The 27703-nt window shown below is 37.8% G+C and overlaps 1 protein-coding gene across 1 annotated transcript; it reads right to left on the bottom strand.

Moving 5' to 3' along the window:
* Nucleotides 1–682: 682 nt before the first annotated feature.
* On the bottom strand, nt 683–27703 carry STK38 (serine/threonine kinase 38). The gene is given in 17 exon segments (XM_032217664.1): nt 683–3982; nt 5115–5209; nt 5398–5493; nt 7838–7961; nt 8191–8271; nt 8274–8307; nt 9535–9596; nt 10578–10680; nt 12065–12148; nt 12150–12196; nt 12199–12222; nt 13143–13261; nt 14886–14989; nt 19706–19828; nt 19934–19985; nt 26272–26407; nt 27489–27703. Coding segments are annotated over 16 exon segments (1410 nt in total). The 5' UTR covers nt 26403–26407; nt 27489–27703; the 3' UTR covers nt 683–3851.

Below are 27703 nucleotides of genomic sequence, written 5' to 3'. Positions count from 1 at the left end.
ATGGAAAATTTCAATTCAGGAGTAATCACCACCTTATTTTTTTATTATTGTGATTTAGTTTATAATTTAATTCAATGCTTAGCATTTATAAGATCATGCTGTTTCAGTGTTTTTTGTAAGTTATTTTATATACTTCTTCATAGACTTTATTAAAGTACTTTTTAATCTATTTTCCTGTGACTTTTCTTTTTATGCCTTCTCAACCATGGAGCATCAGTGGAAATTGCATTTATTTGTATCTATACTCACTTAATAGGCTCCACCTAGGTGTGCACATAGAAACAAGGTACAATATATCCACCATTGATGTTACAAAGTCTAAATGCTGCAGTATAATTTCTATCACATGTGAGCCAGATTTGGTTATAATCAAAATGGTTTACACAGTATCCCTCTAAAAATTCCCTCACTCTCATTGTAACAAAAAAGGTTTACCAGTATATGGACAACTATAGTTTTCCTTTAATCAACATCCTGATGCTATGTATTCTTTTCTTCCTGTCTCCCTTTCCTAAACTACTTGTTGATTTTTGCAAGTATATAAATTTAGTAACTGGAATAAAGTTGTGCATCAAATGCATTTGAAAAATGGGCTGAACAAATACATGTAGTCACATACTGATCCTAAGTTACAATGAAGCAACCTTTAGTAACTTCAAATTCAGAAAACCACCACAAGAAATAGCAAAACTACATTTATTGAAAATGAATTTTATACATTTAAGAATGCAAAGGTTGTTCCACATAGAATTGGTCTCCAAATAAAACCAACAAATCACATACAAACTGTACTAAATTGTACATTGCATTTAGGAACAGCCATATGCAGATACAAAATAATTGTCATCTACCAAAATAAGGCAGAACCCAGGCACAGCGGCTAGTCAGTACCTAAGTGTAGTATAACCTGCTAGGAATCATACACAACCAGCAGTGTGTTGCTTATATTTACCTTAAGCCAGGATTTTTATTTTCTCCCATACCCCAGGCAGGCCAAAATCCAAAACTTTTGCAGTTTTGGGGGTATGTGGAATATACATCAGTGATTATTTAATAATTCAGCTCAGTAAAATATAGCAACTTGCATTTACTAGTATAATTGCTTGATCAATTAGATCTAAAAATTGCTTTAGAACAAGGAAGTGTCATCCTAGAAAAGTGACTTTCAAACAGTACTATGAGCTTGTGCAAGATGTCAAGAGCCAGCAATATGAAAGTGGCAGCCTATGGGGATTATGTGCTTCAGTGCAGCCCGGTTATGGTTATGAGTTCACAATAACATTGACAGTCGTGGCAATTAAGCTTTAATGAGGTTCCTTTCAAATTAGAACTTAATACTTTTAAATTTTAATTAACTGGGATTTTTAATTCACTTTGAGATCAATACCAACAGAGCTGGGGGTCAAGATGAGAAGAAATAAGGAATCAAATTCATATGGACCACTCTAAACTGTGGATTAGGTGCCAACATTATGCATTCAAATATGTAATCCATTTTGTGACAACCCTTGCTTTAGTGTTCCCAAACATGCCATTGGAATCCAAATGTTAATGCTTCCATGCAAGGGGAAATGGCAGTGGTTTGTTTTTTTTAAGGAATGAAACAATTTAATTTTCGTAAGCTTGTTAATATACTATCCTTGTTTGTGAGTGTGGCAAACAAGCACCCTACATAATATCAGGACAGCCTACTGAGATCTTGGCCACTGTCCAGATTGCAGAACTCAAAGTTAGTCTTTTGCTTATAGCAATATTCTTTATTCAACTTCACTAAAAACAAAAAAAAACCACAATCGCTCTAAGGTATTTCCTAATTACAAAAGACAAGCAGAATTAAACCTTGCACTGTAAATTCAATTTACCCACATGCATACTATCCTTGCATTCATAATCTATCACACTGCACAACTACTATGTACTATATTGTCATAATGCAAAAGAAACACATTACTGTAATGCAGACAGAATGCAACACAATGTTCTTCCCTTTGAAAAGTTGTTGGCTGGTCAACTCATCTCTTAAGCTATCTGGTTACCCTGAGGGGTTTCTACAGCTTTTTTTTTATTTAAGGCTTATTAAGCACCAGTTATATATGCTACATGTTTTCAATATTTAGCAAGCACCAGAATTTAACTTCAAATCCATCATTATCTAGCAAGTAAGCAAAACCCTAGTCTCATTACAGATGAGACACGTCCAACATGGTAATTGTAAAACTTAGGCACATAAGATACTTAAAAGCAGAAGCAAACCTTGCTTCCCTTTAGGCTTCTCTTAAGTTAAATGCAAATATTTCATTTGCTTCTTCCTCACTGACATTTCTATGTAGATTCCCATCTAGAAAGCTACTTAGAGTAGCAGGCTTTCAGATAGAGAGCAAAATGTGTGGTACTGTAAATAAGGATGAGGAGAAAGAGTTTACATTACCTACTGCTTTATATAGTAGAAAGGCACATGGTGCACTCTGGGAGAACATGTATGTCCCTATGGCAGGTATATAGCTACAGTTAAAAAAAAGTTTGTTTTTCTAAAAGTCCAGTGGGTAAGAACAGATGAAACAATGAAACAATTTATGGTCAATATAAACGGCTGATATTATTGCAAGCTGCTTCAGATCTTTCAGAAAGACCAAAGGCTTTTGGATAATCCTGGAACTGCATATCCTTCCTGAATTTGAGCAGAATATTTTAGGTTCTCTTTGTCTATTAATTTATAAGAAAAGAGCCAGAATATATTAAAGCTTCATAATTGTATTCAAATATTTGATAAAAAAATTAATGTACTTAAAAGTATTCTGGGACATAATTTTCAGGTCAATCCTCTTTCCTTTTTTCTGTTTCCAAATGCATTACGTGTATGTTTCTTTATAATCATTGTGCCGTGACGGAGAATAAATCATCCTACATACTTAAAAATTAAATTACAGGCACAGATCAGTAATGTACATTGTGTAGAGTTGGGATTTGCCTGGATATCATAACAGTGTCAAAGAGCCCAGTGTATGCAACTACTACAACCAAATAGAAACTTTGATTAAACAATATGAATTCATGTAATTTGCATCACAAAACTATAGAAGCTCGAAATCTTAGAATCATCCTCTTTATAACTGAATGGGCTTTGATATGTAAAAGATCTGAAAGAAGGGAAGGAAGGATGACATATTGTTTCCCATTTTCTTAATATTGCCTACAAAGTGTTAATGTTATTACTAGTGATCTGCTTTTTTTTTTACCAAATAGAAAAAAATGTTCTTTTAAACAGGTTTTATAGAAATTGCCATCAATTGCTCAGAACATTGCTTATAGAATAATAATGTATACATTAGCCAGAAATTATTAAAGGCATAAGTACTTCCAGATGATTAATTTTAGTACCAGCAGTAAAGTGCCGCAGGTTTTGAAGCCATTACTGGATGAAAAGCTATCAAAAAAACATGAATAGCCCTATACGTATTAGCAAGAAATTTTTGCCATCCTATGGGATAACTACTGAGAATCAGCTCTCTCACCATAGTAATTACTGCTCTGCTTCTTCTGTAATGCCTTAGCCCTTAGAACTGAGCTGTATTTTCAGACAGCACTTGTAAGACAGAACACATCATACTCGTAATTAAAAGCCTGCTCTTTCCTTTGTTGATGAAGTAACAGTCTTAAAAAAATTACCTAAAGACCAAAGCTTAATTATTAAAATCTGCAAATGCATCTGTAAGTGCGATTTGTGGAATTTTCCCCGTTCCATCACTTGTAATGTAAACACAGCATAAGATGTCATTTTGCATTCTTCAAACTTTCACAGCCCCTGGGGTAAAAAGTTTCGAGACAAAAGTAAACCATCTAGCAAAGAGCTGTTATTTTCCTGACTTCATGTAGGATGGTATTGCCCCTCGAGCAGTCAAGCCTTCAAAACGTTTGTAGGTATAATTGATAAACACCCAGTCTTTGTTCTTGTAGTCTGTTTCTGGATGGTTACCTGTGGTCACTGCTGAAAAACAAAATTCAGAATATTAAACCATTTAATACAGGACAGAAATTTATTGTGAATATTAGAGTTGCAAGATGGGAGAATATTGTCATTCAGCTTGAATGTATTATAAAGAAGAGAAATAAAGAATTAAAAATCTAGAAAGAAGGAAGGAAGGAAGATCATCAAAGAGCACGATATCAACCCTGTCAAAGAATGAGGAGACAAATTAAATCAGTGTTTAAACTCTGAGAACTAATTTTTTAAAAACATTCAAGCATTTAATCATGTATGAAAAAGAGATTCATGACAATGCATTTTGTATAAAAAATATCAAAAAGGAAGTGAAAAAAGACTTTAAGATCACAAAGATGCCAGCTGCTTATATCATGTTACTCTACAGCCTGGCTAGCCTTCTTTAGTTGTAATATTAAAACTGGACTGCAGTCAACACCTCTAAATTTAGACTTTCTTTTTCTTTTTTGGCTCCCATTTCTGGGATTCATCTACTGTAACCAGGCATTAATACAGATAATCTCTGCTTAGCTTCTGAGATCAGCCAAGGCCAGCTAAGTATTGCCATCAGCTAAGGCAAAATTAACAGCAGGGATATGCAAAACATACAATTCTAAGAAACGCTATAACAGAGGTATCAAACTCAAGTCGTCATGGCAGTGTCACGTGACGTATCAGGACTCCCCCCCCTTTGCTAAACGGGCATGGGCAGCACGTGACGCGATGGGCCCACAGGCCAGGAGTTTGACAGCCCTTCACTACAATATTCTAATTTTCTTTCTGATAATGTCAATCTGGACATTTCAGAACTGGTCGTCTCATTTCCTGGAAATAAATCTTCTGTAATGGGAAATAGTATTATGAAGCTACTGTTTTGTCAGAAGAAAAATGGAACATTCTAATGTTCCCAGAATCCTCAGTCTCTGGAGGAGAAACTTTGCATACAATTTAAGAGTAGATATGACACCCCAAAGTAGAGACTCTAGTCTCTACTACAGATCCACCCTGCTCCTAAGTGAAGAAGCCTAAGGATTTGCAGTGATTTTTTTCTATGAAAAGGCTATTACTTGAGAGAATCAGTGAAAGCTAACATCTCACTTAAGAATAAAATAAAGCAAAAAGATTAATAATATACCTGCAGATTTAAGGATATCAGATTCCGGAAATTCATCAAAGTTTGATGTGTCATCAATACTTTTGATTTCTATGGAAATTGCTGCAGGTCTCTCCCTGTGAAAGAGAATCAGGGTTAAATAAGTGGTCTTGCAAGGGAAAATATTCTGTTCTACCGCAAACCGAATATACATCATGAGTGTTTTCGAAACTCAAACTTGACCATGCTCATAGTTGTCGCAGTCTTTCCCTATTGTGTGATTCAATTAAAAAACTGAACAAAAACTGAGAAGAACATACTGTACCTGATATGCTCCCAGTCAACTCCTTCAAAAAAGGGATTTGTTTTAATTTCTTCAACACCTGGAGCACCGATTCGATGTTCCCATTCACAGCAAAATCTGGAGACAAAGACACCATGGAGGATTCAGAAGTATTTAAATATGAACTACTAACTAGAAAAGAAAGTATCTGCAGCGGACAAATACATATATTCATTCCAAGCAGTGGTGGGTTCCTACTGGTTCAGACTGATTCAGCCGAACCAGTAGTGGTTTGGCGGTGTGGGTCACTGGAACCAGCAGCAACCCAGGCCTGCCATGCCTTGAACTGGTTCTCCATGCAGCACCATAGGCGCCACCATCTTGCTTTTTGCTTCTGCACATGGGCAGAACAATTTTTATTGCACTGCATGAAACGCCCACGCCCACGAGTGAACCAACAGTAGTGCCTGCTGGAACCCACCCCTGATTCCAAGACAGCACAACTGTTTCTGAGGCAAGCCTGAATAAGCTAAAAAATAGAGTACTAGTGCTGATACAATGCTACTGCTATAAACAAACTGGGGGAAAAAGTGCAGGACCTTACAGCTTTCCAGGGAGCTAGAGAACATACTGAAAAAATATCATTTTTGATATGATGTATCAAAATACGAAATCAACATACTAATTAAATACTGTTTTTGTATGAAAAACACTCTCCCCCCCCCCAACCTTTGCAATTGGAGATTCGAAACTTTCAATTTCTAGAAAGTAATACATACAGGAATACAACCCCTCCTCACTTTATTCAATGTGATCAGGATGCATATCTTCTCATTGTAATATTGGCATTTCAAAAAAATAGAAAACAGTTTAAGCCCTCATTGGATGGTGAAGGTGGACTAAGCCCAACACAATTCTATGCTAAGGTATTAAGAGCACTAGTATTCTACTTCCTTCCTTAATAATCAGTCAGATACCTAAGGGAATCCCACAAGTGGAGACACACATGAAACAGCATTCACCCATTCATGTTCCTCAGTAATAGTATTCAGAATCAGGCCACCTCCTGGACTGAATATTACATACAATCATGATTGTAGCCATGTTAGCTATACATTCCATGCATTTATTCATGAAATGTTAATTGCATAGGTTAATTGCATTGGGGGGAGAGAGAGAATTAAACACAAAAGAACATAGTAAAAAAACAAAGAAAAGGCAAGGTACCATTTTAAAAAGCATCAAATTGTAGGCAACTCTCTTGAATATAGGATTTTCAGTTTATGCGGAATATGGACCACTTCTCTTGTTTGAAGGAAATGGAGTGCATGTTCTGGAATACACCCAGCTTCTATGCAATACAAAGTATAGGGGAAAGTGCTAGCTGAACCAGATTGGGGCGGGGGGAGGAGGGGCTGAAAGCATTGGCTGAGGAAAGGGATAGAAATAGTGAAGCTAGAAAGAAGGCAGGTGGGCCAACAGATTACTGTTGGAAGCAAGGTAGAGGACAATGCACATCAACCATGGTAGATTTGCTGTTCTGAGCTAGGCTTCCTTAACAGCATGAAGCAGAGCCTGGATCCCGCAAAACCTCTTTTATTTACATGACTATGAATTCCTTTCATTCACAGTCAGCAAGGCTTGGCAAACAGTCTTTCAGAGGAATATTTATCAACACGAACCTTATCTCGCTTGGTGAGCTGCCAGATAACTAGTTTCCAAACACAGGGCAAGGCAACACTTGGCACAGTGTCTCTTATAATCACAAACAGAACTTTCCTCTCTTGTAATGACCGAAGGAACAAATTGTTTTCTGCAAAAGCCCACTCCCCATTCGCTCCTCTTTTGTTTCCCATGGGAGGGGTTAATCACCTCCAAGGTGTGGCTTTACTCCCAAGTTGATCCTGCTTTCTTTAGATTTTTTTAGTTGTTCTTGTCTTCTGGCAGCTCTGCACATTCACACACTGGGAAAATGCTCCAGCTGTTTCTCTGCCTCACTGCTTTCTAGCTCCCACTCTTCCTCTGATGCAAAGCCCTCGTCTGAGCTTTCCTCAGCCCCCATGACTGTCCCATGTTCCTCCCCAACATTTTACTGTCTGACTCTGCTGCCAGCTCTGCTGGCAGGCCACATTTGCTTTCCAATCCAGATTTTGTTCTTCTGAAAATAGGATCAACCTAAATATTTGCATTCAATTCTGCCAAATCATGGCTTACCCAACAGTTCAGGAAAATGTCCTAGAACATGAATATGGCTTGTTTCTAGCTCAAAACGGAGCTATTTTTCATTTCTTGAACATCTCTACTTATACTCTTGAATATCAGTGCCCAGCTTGGGATAGTTTATAAAGCACAATTTTATACTTTCAGAAAATGACAACCGAAATAATTGAAGACTGAATATTAAAGTTTGTGCAATGAAAACCAAAATATCAGTTTCAACACTCTCCAAGACTTCAATGTTAGCAATTATAGTTTTAGGTACCTTAAAATGAGATCTTTGGCTCTCTCAGAAATAGGAACTTCTGGGGGGAATATTAAAGTCTCTTTCCAATTCATTACTTTCTTGTATGTTTTCTTGAGGCGTCTCTGACAGAAAGGAGGGTAACCTAAGAAAAACATTATAAATGTTAGATTCAGTGAGCAAGCCTATACTGAAGCAAGCCTATAGGTTACCAATTCCTAGCTCCATACATTCATTGAAAATTAAACATACAACTGCAAATAAAAATCAAGATAACATTACACCTCAAGTTGCATTCTGTTTAGAAATCAAGGAGCAGATTAAGATCTGTGACCATATTAAGCTCTAATTTGATCTACTATTTATTCCCGTACCAATTAGCATCTCATACATTATGACTCCAAGGGACCACCAGTCACAAAGCTTATTGTACCCTGTCTGCATGAAGACCTCTGAGCAATGTAATCTGGTGTTCCCACGGTGGAGAAAGCCTGAAATGAAACAGTATTTATTTAATGATTTAGAAATATTCCATCTGTAAATAAAGGACTGGAGTAGCCGAAGAACATTATGCAAGACATACTGCTTTTGTAATAATTCCCTGAAACAATCTTGGGATGTGAAACTTGGAGATGGGATGGTATTTTCTTTTCTAAGTCAATATTTAACACAAATGTATTTCTGGTGAGCAGTTTACTTCAGACTGAATTATTTATTAATGCAAATATAGCATTTCTATTTGCTAAGTCAGTTTGGCCAACAGTTGCAATACTTATATCAAGTGTAATGTCAACAAATATTGAGATTGTGCTGTTGTTTGCATTCTAATCCCCCAAAGCTTTTCCCAAGTACATATATCTGGCATCTGTCTGAAATACCTTAAAGTAGCTGTTCCTTTCTCCAGGATTTCATAATCCTGAGACAAGATGTGTTTGCTTTATAGCATGAAAAATTGACAAAAAGTTTCACTTGTGCATTTTCTGTCAGATCTTTCAAAAATCACATCTGAAGCTCGACCTGAATACTTGTGAGGAACAGTATGATTTACCAATGGAGGAAAATCTAATATGCGACTGGCCCATGTCCTCTATCAATATCAGCATTTTTATATGATAATATTAGAATGCAGGTTATTTTACTCCAACTTCCAATGTCCTCAAGGAGTTTGTAGGCTCTTCTAGACTAGTCACAACACTGCTTTCTGGCATTATATCATCTACATATGTAAAAGGTTCCTCCACAGAAGAGGAGTACAAATTAAATGAAAGTCCCTCCTTACCTCGAGCAGCTAAAGATTTTCTCAGACTCCTGAATCAGGTCTACTACAAACATTAGCAATGCTTACCACCTGTACTCTTCCTATAAATATATGAGCTTTATCTAACCTGCACTAACAGAACAGAGAAATAATTGCAGAAGAAGTAATTATACCAGAAAAGGGTGTCTCCTCCCCCAGTTCCATTCATTTCCACTTCCCTTTTCAACTATTTCCATTTGGTTTAAGAACTAGAATCCAAGTTTGTTTTTCTTCACTCTTCCCTTATCCCCTTTTTGTTTGTTTTGGTGATATTTACGATCACATACTTATTTCCAAGGACTGTCCTGTTTGTAACTAATCTTATGTGAGCCACTAAAGGAATTTCTTTCTTGGTTGAACAGCAGAGAGTATTCCTTCAAATGAAGCAATATAATATAATTATCCAGAGAACATTACCTACCAATTGTCTTCTGTTTCTTTTCCAAGTTTCTGCTTTTCTTTTGGAGTTCATATTCTGAAAAGCTGAAGATAAATAACCAAAGATAAATGACATTGAATTGTTTTAATATACTGATACACTGAAAACAATAAATATTTATAACATGGTTAACATCTTTTTATATATTTGCTCTGAATTCTAATGGCTCACATTCTCCTTCCCTCTTCTTCCCAAAAAATGGAAGAATAAACTAGAGGAAAGTTGCTGTATATGAATGAATAGCATTAATAAATATTTATATAATATATAAATATTTTATAGGTATTTTGAAGCTAGAAACACCAAGAAGTCAAAAACATGTACATAAATTCTGAACAAGCTACCAAACTTCACAAAAGTATTATAGGAAGGCAGCATCTCACCTGCTTTATTTATCAATTACTGCTAAAAGGATATCTACATGCTGAACTGAAGATACAATTCCAAGATAAAAGCATTTCAATATCTAAGCTTAATGGGGTTATCCTTAGGCATAAAATAAAGCTAAGCAAGTTTTATAAAAGACATTTAAATCACACTAGCACATGTTTATTTTTTTTATACAGAGACCAGTACTATTATGCGGCAGACAAAGCATTACTTTTAAATGAGCAGAATCTTTTTTATTGCAAATGCAATTCTGAGGGGGGGATCAGACAGAAGTAGTTTAGGGATGGGTTGTAAGTTTAAACAATCATTAAGTGACTGGTTATGAAGTAATGGTTTTTTCTTTTCTAGTCAGTATCTTTCTTTTATGTTTGTATATTGTGCCTGAACATAGCCTGCCTGAAAGCAGAAAACATTTTGTATGTTACTTACTTTATATAAGTTACTTTTCTGCTAAACAGCAAGATAAAAATACTTAAAATTAAATAAGCATGTGAGAGCCACCCACAAAGGAAACAAACTCTTCTAAACATATAGACCACCAGGTGGACTCAGAGTGGATAAGAACAAAAGAATATTTGAGAGCACTTATTATTTGGGTGATTACAAGTTTGTTTAAATGATATAAAAAGGCTTACTGAAATCACTAGGGAGATTATAGCTCAAATTCCTATAGAATTCTGTTCTATGTGCTTTCTTCAGTCCTGTGCAAAGACCAAAGTCTGATAGCTTCACATGGCCCTGAAAGTAAACAATGCAAAAATAGGAGAAATCAATAACAGCATAGCCTTCAAACACTAAATACTTAGCAAATATCACACATTTAGTGTTCTTTTTTGATAAACTTTTACATTAAAAAAACCTTCTGTATACTATATTAATCACATAATCAGATATGCAGAATCAGGTGGATTCTTTAAATACATTAAGAAAATAAAATGTAATATAAGTAAGCATCCAAGGTATCCTTAATCAAATCAATAGTAGCATGCAAGGATTCACACAATGACACATTGTGTCATTCCACGATAGGCATCCATCCTTTTTCTGTTACAGTGCACAGAAGAGTATACCATGCAAAAAATTGAATACTTAAAAAATAAATAAAAAAGAAAGTTCTATTAGATGCCAGCCAATTATTGTTTGGGAATCTTCCCTGAGAAAAACCATATATATTTTCATTTTCAGAAAAATTAGAATGATCAGGATTGCCCAGGCTGCAGAATGCCCTTTAACTGGCTTGCATCTTGGGCCATTATGACAGAATGCAAACATGCATGTTACATGTTCTCTAAATGCAGGTGTTTAGTTAAGATATTGTGGAAGAATGCTTAAAAAGTATTTCAAAGCATAGTTTGCTTTCAATCAAAATCATTTCATTGTCATGAGTCCACTTCTATATATAAAGCTCCAAAGAAGCAACCCCATTTCAATATGTTCTTTCTTGAAGGCCAAAGAAAGCATACTAGCTAACAGAACTGCATCTTTTCCTTACTTATTTATTGTGCCCCCTGCACAGTATTTCAAGTGCCAATTACAATATTTCAAATAAGAGCTAAGTCACAGGTGCTAACAACAGACTCCCAGTAGACAACCACATGATTCCCTGAGTCATCGTTTGAGAGGTATTTCTTTACCTAAACAGAGAAACAGAATAACCATGGGCAGGCAAAAAAAAAAAAGTCAGAGTAGGAATGATTTCCAATTTCCTGCCAGTTTCCCCATTGGCTTTCCCTATGGGAAGCTGGCAAGGAGTGCTGGAAATGTTGATCATATGCCACAGCAGTGGCCACAACATTGCCAAATTTCAATCCTATTGGACTGATGGCTCCCAGATTTTGGACACATTCTCTAAGTTAACCCATTTGAGATATATTGATTCAAAAATTGTTGCTCTGTGATACACCATTTTGCTCAACTGAAGGTTACACAAACAACCAAACAGACATGAGAGTTTTAGTAGTATATAGATTTCAAACCTAGAATAGTTTTATTCTGTATTAGAATATTAGCTCTATTCTAGATAATTTTATTTAGAATGAATCTAAATAATTAAAAGATGATAAAACCTAGCATTCTAATAGGAAATGTTAAAGAAAAGCTAGCCAATAAATAGCACTCATACTTTACTGTCCAAGAGAAGATTATCTGGCTTGATGTCACGATGAATAAAACCCAGCTGATGAATTGAATCTATAGCTAACACAGTCCTCTGCTATGTAAAATTGAGTCTCTTCTTCTGTAAGGGTATCTTTTTCATTAATAATGTCATCATATCACCTGCTGCACAAAGGAAAATGAAGGCAAGTTAATTTCACCTCTTTTATAAACACAGTATCAGCACTTCATTTAACTGAGTTTATTACTATAAAAAGTACTCTGTATTCTTTACAAATCTTTTTTTCTCTAGAACAATTTCATTTATTCCTTTTTATTTATTTGCATCCTGACTTTATTATTTTTACAAATAACTCAAGGTAGCAATATATCCAAGACACCTTCCTCTTCCTATTTGTCCCACATTAAAAAAAACCCCCTTGAGATGGGGGGGGGGGAGAGAGGAGGAGAGACTGACTGGTCCAAAGTTACTTCATTGGTTTTTGTGGCTAAGACAGAAGTTGAACTCAGTCCTCCTGCTTTTTTACCACTAGAAGTTTAACAGATATCATTCCAAACAAGCAAAAAATATTTTCACATTCTGAAAACCTGCCACGAATTATTTCAGGATGTTTTACCCTATCAATGCTGTTTTAAAGTAAGTTATCAGTAAGGATATATAAAATACCACTACTACTGATACCCATCCCATTACAATTATTTGTCTGTGATATCAACATTAACTTTTGAATATACTCTTAATTCCTTCACGCCTACTATTTCTTTTTAAACAAGCTTCATATTATTTTGTAGCTAAGAAAACTAGTAACGGCAAGTTTCGCTAAGAACTCTAAAAAGATAGATGTTGCGCAATAAGCTGACAGGCTTGATTACGTTTCCCTCCTCTCCTAGCAAATATTCAAAATGGAGCACAATCATTACTTCAGTAGGAATCCAGCACAAGCAACAGGCCAAAACTCTCACATACTACTTTCATTTTTCAAAGAGTTTTTACTTATTAACAAGAACTAAATTCAGAAATCAGAATGTATATCCCCAACTGCTTCAAATAAACAGCTAAAAGTAAACAATTCAAAAACAACAACAATGAATAATTACCCTCCAGGTAGAAAACTCCATGATAAGATAGAGGTTTAGCTTATCTTGAAAGCTATAAAACATTTTTACAACCCACAAACTATCTGCCTCCACTAGAATGTCTCGTCTGCTCGAATATGACCAACCTGAGATGAATATATAAATGAATGTGTTTAGTTTACAGGTACCATTTTCAGATATTTGTAAAAGGCATTCAGGCATTTCTACCTGTCATAATTTTAAAATGAATTATTTTTATGAATACCCAGTAGCATGACTGCCATTTGGGACACATAAGCCATCATGAAAATAACAAACCATAGTCTAATACAGATACTTTTTGGTACAATATACTTATTAAAATCTTTGGTGACTAGATGGGAAGCATATGGTCCTTCATATATTGCTGTTACAGCAAAAACAATGATTTACTATTGGCCATACTGACTGGCTTATTAAGAAAAATATATACAGGGCCGCACTATCCTCCACTGCTTTAGCATTAGTCTTTTTTTAACTTTTGAATCATAATTTCTGGCAGATGTTCTTTTCATTGTTAATTCAGTATTTATTTTGTTAATCACTTGCATTTCCACTGTGCAAAGAGTAGTCTGTAAATTGCAAAATTAATACTAATGATGTAGCCAAAGAATATTTTAAATAACATGCAGTTGGAAAATCTGCATTAGTAAGTCCTTTCAGAAGGGGGGAGGTTTTCAAATTACATTTTAAAAGTGATCAGAATATCCTTCTAGTTGGGTCTCCTTCAACATCTTCAGCAGATCCTTAGTAGATAAACAGAGCTCCTGGTTAAAGAATGATGAATCATTATAGTTAGGACCTGCCCACAATAAAGGAAAGGTATTTATATGTTAGACACTTTTGAATTTGGTTTGGAACACAATGGGTGATTGGTGGAGCAGAGCCAGGTCTGATGTTATGTACAGTGAGGGACACCCAACAGAAACCTGGCTACTGCATTTGTGACCCACTGTAGTTTCCATTAAAGGCGTATCTATTTAAAGAATCAAAAGCTGAAATGATTAGCTGGAAACATATAAACACATAGAAATAAACAAAATTGTTCTTAATCGGTCAATTTGCCTTGTAGTTACTTAGAATGCAGTACTGCAGGCTGCTTCTGCTGACTGCCAGCAGTTTGATCAAGGTTGACTCAGCCTTCCAACCTTCAGAGGTCAGTAAAATAAGGACCCAGATTGTTGGGGACAATATGCTGACACTGTAAGCAGCTTAGATGGGGCTATAAAGCATGTAAAGCAGTATGTAAGTGTAAGTGCTATTAGTATAAAATAACTATTCATTCAATTCTGGTTCCTTATATATCCCTCATTCATTATTCACAATTAAAATGACTTTCAGAACAATTTCTACAAATGTTCAGTTAAGTTCAATGAGAGTTTACTCCCATGTAAATAGTTTTTGTAAAATGAATGTTAAAAATTCAACAGTATCTAAATGAAGATGGAAAGGATACAAATTCAAGAGGAGCTCCTCTAAAAGCATACATTTTTGCTAGAGTAAAGTTCCAAAAATATCAGAATTCATACTCAGTCAATGTAGTGACTAAAATGACTGTTTTTGTTTCCTCAAGAAAAGTATCACTTACCTTCCAGAAATTCCAGTTATTTTGAAAGTGGTAATTCAAGAAATCCAATTACCAGTCTAAAGGCTTGATCAAAAAACATGTTTCCTCCCCCAAACTTCAATAGCAAGAATTAAATGGCATAAACCTTTTGGAAATTGCGTTTACCTGCTCTTTTTCTAGCATGTCAGCTTTTCGTAGGATTTTCATTGCATATACATGCCCTGTGTCTTTCTTCTGAACAAGCCGCACCTAGAAGTTAGACACCAATTGTTTTTGTGTTAATACATTTTAGATATTTCAGTTTTTCTCTGCTAAGGTTAATAGTGACAGAAATTGACCTCTTTCTTTATAACAGCATATACATCTATATCAACAGGAGGAAATCTTGTACCCTCCACATGTTTTCAGCTGCCACTCCCATAAGTCCTAATCAAAACTTCCAGGACCTATAAGACTTGATGTCCAAAATATAATCTAGGACACTGGGTTACCTACTTCTGTTTCATTGCGGTAAAAATGCTATCTAATAATGAACACTAGCCAACATGGATGGTGGTACTATTTTAAATATTTGTGTATCGCTTCGCAATGTAAAAATCCTGAAGCTGTTTACATCATTTATCAAAATGACTGTAACTTTAAAACAATTCCTTTAAAAAAAACAGTTATGAGGAGGCAGCGTTACATTGCAAAGATGTGTTCACTCCCTAGGACAGATGCAATCAGAGGCGTCTTCAAAATCATCTCCAAAAAATAATATCGGGGCATGATTACCAAGAGATAACCAAAGATTCTGAATAATCTGTAACAGGACTACAACAACATGATGAAACTTCAAACAAAACAAAAAGGCAGCTCCATTCACTCATTATGCTAAACCATGGCATAATGGTTTAAGAAAGCAAATGGTTAAAATGGTATTTGGTATTTTTTGGTATTTTATTAAAATTTATAGGCCGCCCTTTTCCCTGAGGGGACTCAGGGCGGCTTACAACCATTAGGGAGGGGGTACAATACACAATAAACGATATAAAAACAAGATAAGTAGTAAAAACACAACATGCATTCTACATTCAACACTCGGGTGGGGCAAATTAAGGACTTATCCCCAGGCCTGTTGGGAGAGCCAGGTCTTGAGGGCTGCGCGGAAGGCCCGGACGGTGGTGAGGGTGCGTATCTCGACGGGGAGATCGTTCCACAGGGTCAGAGCTGCAACAGAAAAGGCTCTCCTCCGTGTAGTCGCCAGTCGACAATTGACTGGCGATGGAATTCGGAGGAGGCCCAGTCTGTGCGATCTAATCGGTCGGAAGGGAGGTAATCGGCAGAAGGCGGTCTCTCAAGTACCCAGATCCACTACCATGGAGTGCTTTAAGGTGGGTCATCAGTACCCTGAAGCGCACCCGGAGATCGACAGGTAGCCAGTGCAGCTCGCGGAGGATGGGTGTAACGTGGGCGAACCGCGGTGCGCCCACTATCACTCGCGCGGCTGCATTCTGGACTAACTGCAGTCGCCGGATGCACTTCAGGGGCAGCCCATGTAGAGCACATTGCAGTATTCCAGCCTAGAGATCACAAGGGCTCGAGTGACTGTTGTGAGAGCCTCCCGATTCAGGTAGGGTCGTAACTGGCGGACCAGGCGAACCTGGGCAAATGCCCCCCTGGTCACAGCCGACAGGTGATGATCGAGAGTCAGCTGTGGATCCAGGAGGACTCCTAAGTTACGAACCCTATCTGAGGGGTATAAAATTTGACCCCCCAGCCTGATAGATGGAACATTAGCCAAATTGTTGGGAGGGAAACACAACAGCCACTCGGTCTTGTCCGGTTGAGTACAGTTTGTTAGCGCTCATCCAGTTCCTAACGGCCTCCAGACCCTGGTTCATCACATCCACCGCTTCATTGAATTGGCACGGGGCAGACAGATACAATTGCGTATCGTCCGCATATTGATGGTATTTTATCCCGTGCCTCCGAATGATCTCGCCCAGCGGTTTCATGTATATGTTAAATAGTAGGGGGGATAAGACCGAGCCCTGCGGCACCCCATATGTTAGGGGCCTCAGGGACGATCTCTGCCCCCCTACCAACACCGAATGCGACCTGTCCGAGAGGTAGGAGGAGAACCACTGTAAAACAGTGCCTCCCACTCCCACCTCCCGCAGTCGTCGCAGAAGGATACCATGGTCGATGGTATCGAAAGCCGCCGAGAGGTCAAGGAGAACCAGGATGGACGCATGGCCTCCATCTCTGGCCCTCCAGAGATCATCGGTCAATGCGACCAAAGCGGTTTCTGTGCTGTAACCGGGTCTGAAGCCGGACTGGAAGGGGTCAAGGTAGCTAGCTTCATCCAAGGCCCGTTGAAGCTGGAAGGCCACCACCTTCTCAACAACCTTCCCAACAAAGGGAAGGTTGGAGACAGGACGGTAGTTATTTAAAATGGCTAGATCCAAGGATGGTTTCTTCAGGAGGGGTCTCACCACCGCCATTTTTAGTGCGGCGGGGAAGTGCCCCTCCCGAAGGGAGGCGGTTACAACCGCCTGGATCCAGCCACGTGTCACCTCACTGCTGTTGGCAACCAGCCAGGAGGGACACGGGTCCAGAATGCAGGTGGAGGCACTCACAGCTCGAATGGCCTTGTCCACATCCCCAGAGGCAACATCCTGGAACTCAACCCAGAGATGGTTTGCCAAGTGATCCTCTTGTGTCCCGGCTGGATCTGCTGCGGTGGAGTCCAAGTCCGACCGAAACCGAGCAACTTTGTCCGCTAAGAATTGGGCATAATCCTCAGCTCTACCCTGCAAGGGTTCCCCCGTATCCCTCCTATTTAGGAGGGAACGGGTTATCCTAAACAGGGCGGCTGGGCAGGACTCAGCGGACGCAACCAAGGTGGCGATATGAGATCTTTTTGCTGCCCTAAGTGCCCTGATGTAATCCTTGGTGCAGGTTGTTAATAGTGCTCGGTTCGACTCGGACTTATCGGACCTCCACAAGTGCTCTAGGCGTCTCCTCCGGCGCTTCTTCTCCCGGAGCTCCTCGGTGAACCAAGGTCTCTGGGATCCGCTGACCCGGAGGGGCCGTAGTGGCGCAATCCGGTCAAGAGACTCCGATGCCGCCGAATACCAGGCAGCAGCCAGAGTCTCCGCCGAACTGTGGGCGAGAGTATCAGGAATAACCCCAAGCTCCGTCTGGAACCTCAAGGGGTCCATCAGTCGCCTGGGGCGGAACCACCTGGTCGGTTCCTCCTCCCTACGGTGGGGGTTTGGCCTCCGGAAGTCAAGCCTCAGTAGGCAGTGGTCTGACCACGACAGGGGTATGATCTCATTACCCCTCAGACCAAGATCACAAGTCCACTGCTCCGAGAGAAATACGAGGTCGAGCATGTGACCCGCTGAGTGGGTTGGGGCCCCGAATTACCTGGGTCAAGCCCATGGCTGTCATGGAAGCCATGAACTCCTGCGCCCCATTAAGTGTTCACCGAGCGATGGCAAATTGAAGTCCCCCAGAACCATAAGCCTGGGGAACTCAATTGCCAGCTCGGCTACTGACTCGAGGAGCGAGGGAGGGCTGCTGCAATGCAGTTGGGAGGCAGGTACGTTAGCAGCAGACCCACTTGACCCTTGAGGTCCAACTTCACCAGCAGAGTCCTCACACCCGACAAGCTCCGGAGCAGGGACCCTACGAGGTACTAGAGACTCCCGGATAACAATAGCCACACCGCCACCCCTTCCCTGGGCTCTCGGCTGATGAAGCACCTGAAATCCTTCTGGGCACATCTCTACAAGGGGAACTCCTCCTTCTGTGCCCAGCCAGGTTTCAGTAATACATGCAAGGTCTGCCCTCTCGTCAGAAATTAAGTCCCGACGAGAGGAGCCTGTGAACAACAGACCTGGCATTTAGCAACAGCAGCCTGAGACCAGGGTCCTGACTACTCACGCCATCTGGCTTGGAGTGGGACTCATAGGGCCGGAAGGAGGGATCTCTGTAATATAGCGAACCCTCCTTCCCCGGTAATGGCTAGCCCTAAAGTCCCCGCCATGTCTGCCCCTCCCTGTAATGACCGTAATGCTCCGACCCACTCCCGTAGCAGTAGTCCCCCCCCAACCACCCCACTGACCCCGCCGTCCCCGGCAGGCCCTCCGAGTCAAACATTCTCATATATCCACCCTAACAATCCCCCACGTAATATTAAAAAACATATAAGAATACAATAGTAATAAACAGTAAAAGTGGGCTCATTCATTCACACAGACAAACCTCATGGTTTAATAAAGCAATATAACAAGATATAAAACAGGGTTTATAAACCACTATGATGACGGATTCATTGGTCTAAGTTAATACCAAACAGAAACATATTATGATGTATGAATCCAATCTAAGGTGCAAGCAATATGCTTCCCTAGTTGATAAACTTTAAACAGTTGAAAAAATGAACGTTAACTGATGTTAGCTGATTTTCAAATTAGCCAATTACTGTCTTCTAATTAAATAAAATAATCAAGTTTTTTTTTAAAAAGAATATAATTAGGATGCAGAAATTAGTAGATTATTATGGAGATCAACATGAACTCCACATAATTTGGTAAAAATAGAATAATGTTAAAAATCAACTGCCTAGTTGATTTTTTGCCAGTTGTTTTAGAAGGCATACTGTATTACTGATATCTTTTTACAGACATATACAAAGAACTGCTAATCATAACACATGCACTAAAAGCAGAGTACCGAAAGTATCTTTTTATGTAAATCAGCATGCTTTTTGGACAAGAAATTGCCATTGTCTTCTTTCAGGATATTTTTTCAGCTTCTCAATTTAGGCTTTAGAACTGGTACAGACCCCAATGAAGTACTAGCCAGGAATGAGCCTGATCATTTTCCAAGTCCAGAGCACATAGAACAGGCTCTGCCATTTGCTAAAACTTCAAATCATTAGTCCCTCTAAAATTATTAGTCTCAAAATCGTACCTCCCCAAATGCTCCTCTGCCTATTACTTTTAAAGACTCAAAATCCTCTAGTCCAAGCCTTGTTCTTTTCAGCCGCAGAAACTCTGTCTCCTTTCGGGCATGTGCTGATCTTCTTAGTCTTTTCTAATATATTTTTAAAGGATGAAACAACAACAATTAGAGTATAGTCATTCACAGTGATAGCTTTGGTACATAATCACCAACAAGTTTTAGCACATGCAATAATACCTCTTCATCTTTTAAGCCTTCTTCTTCCATCACTTTTTCCAGCTTCTTTTGTCTAAAAAAAATTAAAAATACCATGGATTAGGAAATCCCTATCTTTGTCTAGATGCATACAATTTCTATATTGAACAAAGTCATTTGAAGAAACAAGAAACAATGTATTATTGTAGAGTTTGTACTTTCACTACATTCCTTCATTAGGACTAAAACTGATGTAATTTCAGAATTAAATTAAAAAATTAAATTCAGAACATGTAATTTGTCAATATTCTGCTTGGTATATATAACTAAATTATTATCTTTTTATTTATTAAAGAATAGCACACCAAAGTATGAAAAATGATGTGATTACAGGGAAAACAAGTTTTAGATATTATGCAACCCAATATAAGTCAATTATAAAACATGGTACTACTTTGATCAATATAGGTTTGTGATTTAAAAAACAAATAGAGGTAACAGGGAAAATGTAGAAGCTTCATATCAAACCCCATCTAATATTTGATCCTCAATGCACGAAATAATTTCACCATACTACAGAGTAAATGTGAAAAGCACATGTCATATACTTCCACATTAATTCTCAATTTTTAAAAGTAAAAGTAAGTATGACAAAACAAAAGAGAAATTGCAGTATAATTTGAAAGAGTATTCAAACTTCTCATACAGGCAGTCCTCAACTTACAATCACAATTGAGTCCAAAACTTTATGTTGTTAAGTGAGAAATTTGTTAAGTGAGTTTTGTCCCATTTTATGACTTTTCTTGCCACATTTATTAAGAGAATCACTGCAGCTGTTAAATTATTAACACACTTGTTAATTGAATCTGGTTTCCTCATTGATTTTGCTTGTCAGGTCTCAAAAGGCATGACTCCAGGACACTGCAACCATCATAAAAGTGAGTCAAGTTGTCAAGCATGCAAATGTAAATCTCGTGACCATGGGGATGCTACAACGGTCATAAGTGTGAAAAACTATCATAGGTCACTTTTTTCAGTGTTGTAACTTCAACCGGTCAGTAAATGAACTGTTGTAAATTGAGGACTACCTGTATTATATTATTACCTTTCTTTCTATAAAAAGCAGGGTAGTTCTATCCTTATCATAAAAACGATCTCAGTATAGATTCAAAGTATTTAAAAACCCATTAAAATAAGCATATTGCTGCAAAACCGCTTAGAGAGGGCTATAAAGCATTGTAAAGCGGTATATAAGTCTAAGTGCTATTTCTTGCATACAATTTTTACAGGTCTTTAATTCACAATTTACAAATGGCATGACTATATACTGCAGAAGACGATTGTCCACCACTTTTTAAGAAATCTTTCCCCCCATAACTGATCTTCTTAACTGAAAAGATTACTGACTCCCCCCTCCTCTTTAACTGATCAGAGGCCATCACAATTACATCTACCATGTTTAACTGCAAAGACAAGGAACAGCCAACTCAAACTAATACTTCCAAAAGCCTATTCAGTATGCAAAACTAATATGATCTAACATAGTCCTTTAAACCTAGTAAAACCAGTAGAGGAGCCTCACATTTACTTCTCCTGTGGAAATAGGCCTTTAGTAGAAACACAGCTTTGTATTCTGTTCCATTATGTGCTCCAATGAAATTTCTCAACGAGGAAATACTTCCATTACAGCAATAAGTAGCAAAAGGAAGGAAAGGGTGGGTAAATAGACAACTGTGGTTAAAGGGAAAACTGATATTATCATTTTCAATTTCTGACTAGAATGAATGAACTAAATAGCTTTATATAAATATAGCATCTCCCTCAGAAATGAGTTATTTTCCATTCCAAAATTTATTAAAAAGAAGCCGCGAACTTCTAATTGTCTTTGTACAGTTTTATGTCCTTCACAGCAAAAAAACACTACACTGTGTTTCATTAAGCTATTCTTCAGAATCCCAAAATCTTTTTCTTGGTTATTTACTGGTGACGTAGAACACCTCAGCATTCATGAAACATTGGGATCTTCTTTGCAAAGAAAGACCATTTTGTACTTGTATATACTGAAAACTATTTCACATATTAATGCCCACTCCCTACAGTGTATCTAAGGGGAAAAATGAGAGCATGGAAATAGGTTTCCAAAGACTTTACCTTTTGCATCAGATGTATACTATGTACTGTAGTGTGCCCCATGAGAGCAGATATGTAATGGAAGGAAAAAGTGTGTAACAGCATAGCCTCCACTGTTGTCTGCATTGTATCACAGTCAAAATTAATTGGATGGATATTACTCTGGCATCTACCATTAGGATTGGACTGATTGATAATCAGCTGTAAAATTGATTTTAGAATTATGAAGACCCAACAAATTGGATTAATGGGAGAAAAATGTTTAAAAAACAACGTATACATAATGAGATAATTGATATAACGGTTAAGGCATTCAGCTAGAAATCAGGAGATTGGGCATTCTAGTCCTGCCTTAGGCAAAACAGCATCTTGGTACCTCACTTTAAGCTCCAAGTGAATCATTTTTCTCTCAGCCATAGAGAGAAAATCAAGAAGACAATGACAAATCACTTCTGAAAACTGCCAAAGAAATTGCAGGCTTTCTACCTTCACAACCTGTATGTGTGCACAGATATTTTTTTCCCCATTTTTTCATTTATTTAATTAGTTTCTACAGTCACTCAACTCAACCCGGTGACTCTTGAAAAGTCAAATTATTAGTAAAAAGTAATGAAAGATCCATTACCCTGGTTTATTCATCTTATTAATATACTTATTTGGGTGAATAACATACAAAATAAAACTGATTCCATAATAACTGAACTGAAAGATAAGTGTAACCATCGGCTTAAATGTTTCCATTATTTAGTTATGCACTACCCTCCTTTTCAATTTAGGCTGTTACTTTAGTCTCCTATTCAAATAGCTTATCTACTTCCATATACTAATGGACTGAACAGAGCATCTTAAATTTTTAATACTGCATTCAGGTACAAAAGTTAGTCCGTCAATAAAAACCTAATATTAGACTGCCTGATCAACAGCTAATTCATTCATTACTGGCTTCAAAATAGAAAAAGAGGGAAAGAGATAGAAAAGACTGTTAAATTAAAGGTTTCATTCACTGAAGACTATTAGCAATGCAAGATGAATGCTAAGTTATTTGTATTATTTACAGGTATACTTGCTTTTTAAAAGAGTCAACCTACCCATTTGAACTGAAGCAGAGGGAGGGGGGTAGGAAGGTACCCACTCAAGAGTTATTACAAAAACAACTTAAATGTTTTGTGGCTTAAGACACAGCTATAAAACTTTTAGTGTTTCCATAATGGGAACATATTTATTAGGTCTCTATTCCATCTTCCTTTCAAGATTTCAAGTCAATGTACAAAATAATTTTTCCCAACAGCTCTACCATAGAGGTGGAATTAGGAGAAACTGGCCAGCCCAAAGTTATCCTCTGAGCTTCAGCTGAATGTGGAATAGAATAGAATAGAATAAAGATCTCCACTCCAACATCTTAACCACAATATCACTTTAACCTCCAAGAGGAGAACTAAGTGAAAATACACCAGAATTCAGAACCTGTAATGTAGTATTAGAATAACATTGGGAGAAAAGAGGAAGAGCTGCAGTGTAAATAACGATCATGCAAAAGAAAGGGGCATGGGAAGTATCTCTCTAGTTTTCTGGAACATAAAAGTAAACTGCTTTCAGACATGCAAGATTCTGTCATTGTAACACCTTACAATAAATATAGTATGGTTTGCGCTTCTTGTCTAGATTACTTCAAAGGGCTGACAGAACACGATCATCTCTACATTCTATAACAAAAAGTCTTTTTTAATATATAGCTACCTCAACATCAAATACAATCTTTAACTCATTGTCTTTATAACTAATGTTTGTCAGCCTCTTTTAAAATTGAGGATAACAAGGTGGGGTAAATAATTAAATATTTACTCACAATAAAATTGAAGAAATGGAAAACACATAATGGAGAAAGTATATCAGAAATAAGTATGATGGCAAAATAATTATTTTGTGCTTCCTTTGCTACTGGTGAAGACTGAATAGGGCTGAGGGTGCAAGTGTCTGCTTATTGCATACTAAAATGTGTATGTACTGGAAATGGTTTTCTTTCCATTGACCTTATAGACATGGTATTCAGCTGCTAAGATGGTATTTGGAAAGTTATAGTTGTTTTAAGATGTCAAAATTTGTTTTGTGTGGGACTTCTTTCCCCAAACTTCTAGCTAACATGACATATAGAGTTATAATGCAATTGTTCATACAACATTGTCTTCATGTGTACTTAGCAATAATCTAGAAAGAATATAGGAATAAGCAATATAACCTACAACCAGTTAGAGTATTCAATTACTTTGTACATTATATCTAGCACACTCTGTATTTGTGTAAAATATGTCTTTCAAAAGCATTCACATTAGTCCAATGTGAATCTGAGCTCTGCCTCCAAAAGTGACTATAAAAAAGGTAGCAAATGTAGTTATTTAAACTACATTTAGTTAATGTATTGTGTAATATAATACAGTTTAGTTATTTAAACTATGAAACTAGCATTATGTCACGAGGGGCATAGAAACATGGGAGTACATGATAATAAAAATAGAGTTTAGAATTTGTCATTTTAAAGAACAGAGTCCAGCAAATTTGAGCAAAATGTGGAAATGTTTGTATTACATTGCAAAAATTAATTTTGTCTAGTATTTCAGTAACAATCTGAAAATCCTGGAATTTAGAACATTTTATACACTCAGTGATTTCATAGATATTTCTACTGCCATCTCATTTTATTACAACTCCTTTATAAACAGCATGCTACCTACATTTTTTAAACACAGAATCTTAACTTTCTATCACGTTTCTTGATTATGTTAATCAAACTTACAAATGAATTCTAGAATCCAATGTAATTTGTAAATTCCCAGCCTCAGTTCAAGAGGATTAATTAAATCAGAGTCGCTCTGAATAATCCAAAATAGTTCTTCCTGGTTTCTTTTCACCTGGTCTTAATTACCATTTATGAGATAAGACAAGAGGCTCACCCATTGCATCTTAATTACTATTACTCTCTTCTACTCCCCCACAATCTGAAAACTTAATCTTTTATTCCTCCAATAAAATTTAATTTTAATAATTTATAGAGCGAATTTAAGTAGCTCAACACACATCAGTGTTCCTACCAGTTCAGTTCGGTTCAGCCAAATAGGTAGTAACTTGGCCTGCCATGCCACTGAACCAGTTCTCTCGGAGTCTTGTTTTTGGCTTTTGCGCAGGTTCTTTTTAGTAGTGTATGCGTGCATAGTGCGCATCAAGTGCATGTATGCGCAAAATGCATGCAACATATCCCTGAGTGAACCGGAAGTAGCAGCAGCCAGAAACCACTCCTGGCACACATGTACCTTAAGAATTTCCCCCTCATTAGGAAATATTCTTTATTGGCCTTGCTCCCCATCTTTGAAGTAAAGGAAGTGATGAACAACATCACATCCAATATCATACTGCACGGGATCCCAATCTCCAGGCTATGGACCGGCATGGGTTTGTGGTCCACCAGGAAACAGGCCATGCAAACAAGTGAAGTCCCATGCATGCATGCACAAGATACAAGCAATGTGCAAGACCACGCCAAAAACTGCCTTCCATGGAACTGGTCCCTGGAGCTCAAAAGGTTGGGGATTGCTATCATATTGACACTACAAGGAGCTTTTCATTGTTTATACTCACTTTCCCAACTACTATATTTAATATTGTGCTTCTCTTCTGTTCTTAGTGCCCTTTAAAAATGTTTTATGGTCTTTAGTTTATGCAATAACTTCTAAACTGAATATTGAGATATGTATTAAATACTGCAAATGAAATAAAATGTGTATGTACTGGAATGCATTTACAAAAAAGTATTTTCTGACAGCTATCTAAAAAAATACAGAAAGCGGTTAAGGACCTTCCATAGCAGAAATTTTTTTTTAAATAAAAATTTATGATTTAAAGGGTGAGATTTGCAGGAAAGACAAAAAAATGTACTTAGAAAGGCTGGTTTTGATTATCATGCTCAATCAAGCCAAGCATATTTCGCAACACAAGTTATGTTTATACTGGACACCCTGAAATCAAAAGAAAGAAAACATTAAACTAGGGGAAGAGAAACAGCTTTTAATTTAGGAAAAATTTCCACTCATTTTCATAAGCCAGACTAGTAGGGTAGTCAAGAAATATTTACTGTTGGGCATTTTAAAGAAATGTTACAAAAACTGTTCAGCCTAATAAAAGATCAGTGCACTTGAGGCATTCAAATTTTTAATCTTGAAATTAAGAAAGTATCCCATATTCATCTAACAATATTTTACCTCATTTCTCTTTCTTCATGCTGGGCAATCAGATTACTGTAGAAGTTTTCTAATGTCACTTTTGTCATTGTAACTCGCTCCTTAGTATGGTTACTCATAGATGAACAAGGTGCTGGACCCGTCATTGCCATAATTACTTTAGAAGAGGGGAAGAAAAATAAACAGATTTTGAGGCTAGGTTCTTTACATTCTTTATGCTTAATTGAAGGGAAGATTCATACTGAACACACAGAAATGCAATACAATAACAGATAGTAATCCAAACTGGAAGCACATTAGAAGACCATATTGTTACAAAATAATTTCACACACTATACTTCCTCTTTTTTTTAACCCAAGTTATAAACAAGGCAGAAAGAAATGCAGTATTTATGTTACTAAATAATGTTCAGCTCCCTCATTCTTTCTTTTAAAACAAAGCGTAAAAGATGACTCAAATTACTGGAACTCAAAGGTAGCAAAGGCAGCAAAATTGGTTGCAAAGCTGCCAGTACTTTAAAAACGTTTAAAAAACAGTTTTAATGAAGTTCCTATGCCTATTTTCACACCAGCATAATTAGCCAATCTGGGACCACCTTCAGTGCTCTTTAAAATAAATGGTATGCAGTTGCTTAGAATGCAGTTGAAATTTCTCCTTAGTTCGACCCAAAAAAAGTCTTTGAAGGGATATTCAAAAAGCACTAACAAGTGTTTTTTTTCTTGATTTGACATCCGAAAAAGTTTCCTGAACTATTTGCAGCTGCTACTCAGCCATTGTTCATGTACGGTAAGAATCCTAATAAATCATCACTGGATCATTTAAATCCCCCCCGCCCCTTAAATCAAAGTCTTGCGCGTGCCAACCATAACTTGGGCACAAATAAAAGGAGTCGGGTACGCTTTCCTCCCTAAAAAAAAGAAAAAAGAAAGTTCCCCGGAAAGGAAACAAAAGACCGCAGGTGCGGACAAAAGAAAGCAGAGGAGGAAGCCGCCAGGTGCGCGACCCGCTAAAGATCGACAGAGCCAGTCTAGAAAAAGGGGGCGAGAAAGCAAGAGCCCCCCCCCTTCTTCCGCCGAATACGGCCACGCCACCAGAAAGGGGACGAGCCCAGCCCAGCACGATGGGCACCGGAGGAGAGGTCTTCGCCCGCCGGGCACAACTTTTTTTCAGGGAAGTAGAAAGGTGGACCCTGAAGACGGAGGAAGGACAAGGAGGCGCGGGGAGAAGAGTAACTTACCAGCGCCCTCTTCCAAATGGGGCAGCCCGGGAATCGAAAGAAGAAGCCTCGGCGATGAATTCCCGCTCAGGCCCCGGACACGAGAGAGAAAGAGACAGACAGAAAGCCGCTCCGGAGGCCTAACCCCGCCTCCCCCTCTGAAGAAAGCCGCAGCCTGCGACGGGACAAGAGCCAGCTCAAAAGCCTGGCCTCATCCGCATGCGCAAAAGCTCTCC

The sequence above is a fragment of the Thamnophis elegans genome, chromosome 5, assembly GCF_009769535.1.
Source record: "Thamnophis elegans isolate rThaEle1 chromosome 5, rThaEle1.pri, whole genome shotgun sequence".
NCBI classification, from domain to species: domain Eukaryota; kingdom Metazoa; phylum Chordata; class Lepidosauria; order Squamata; family Colubridae; genus Thamnophis; species Thamnophis elegans.
Note: the sequence above shows the minus strand (reverse complement) of the source record. Positions and strands in the feature narration are given on the sequence as shown.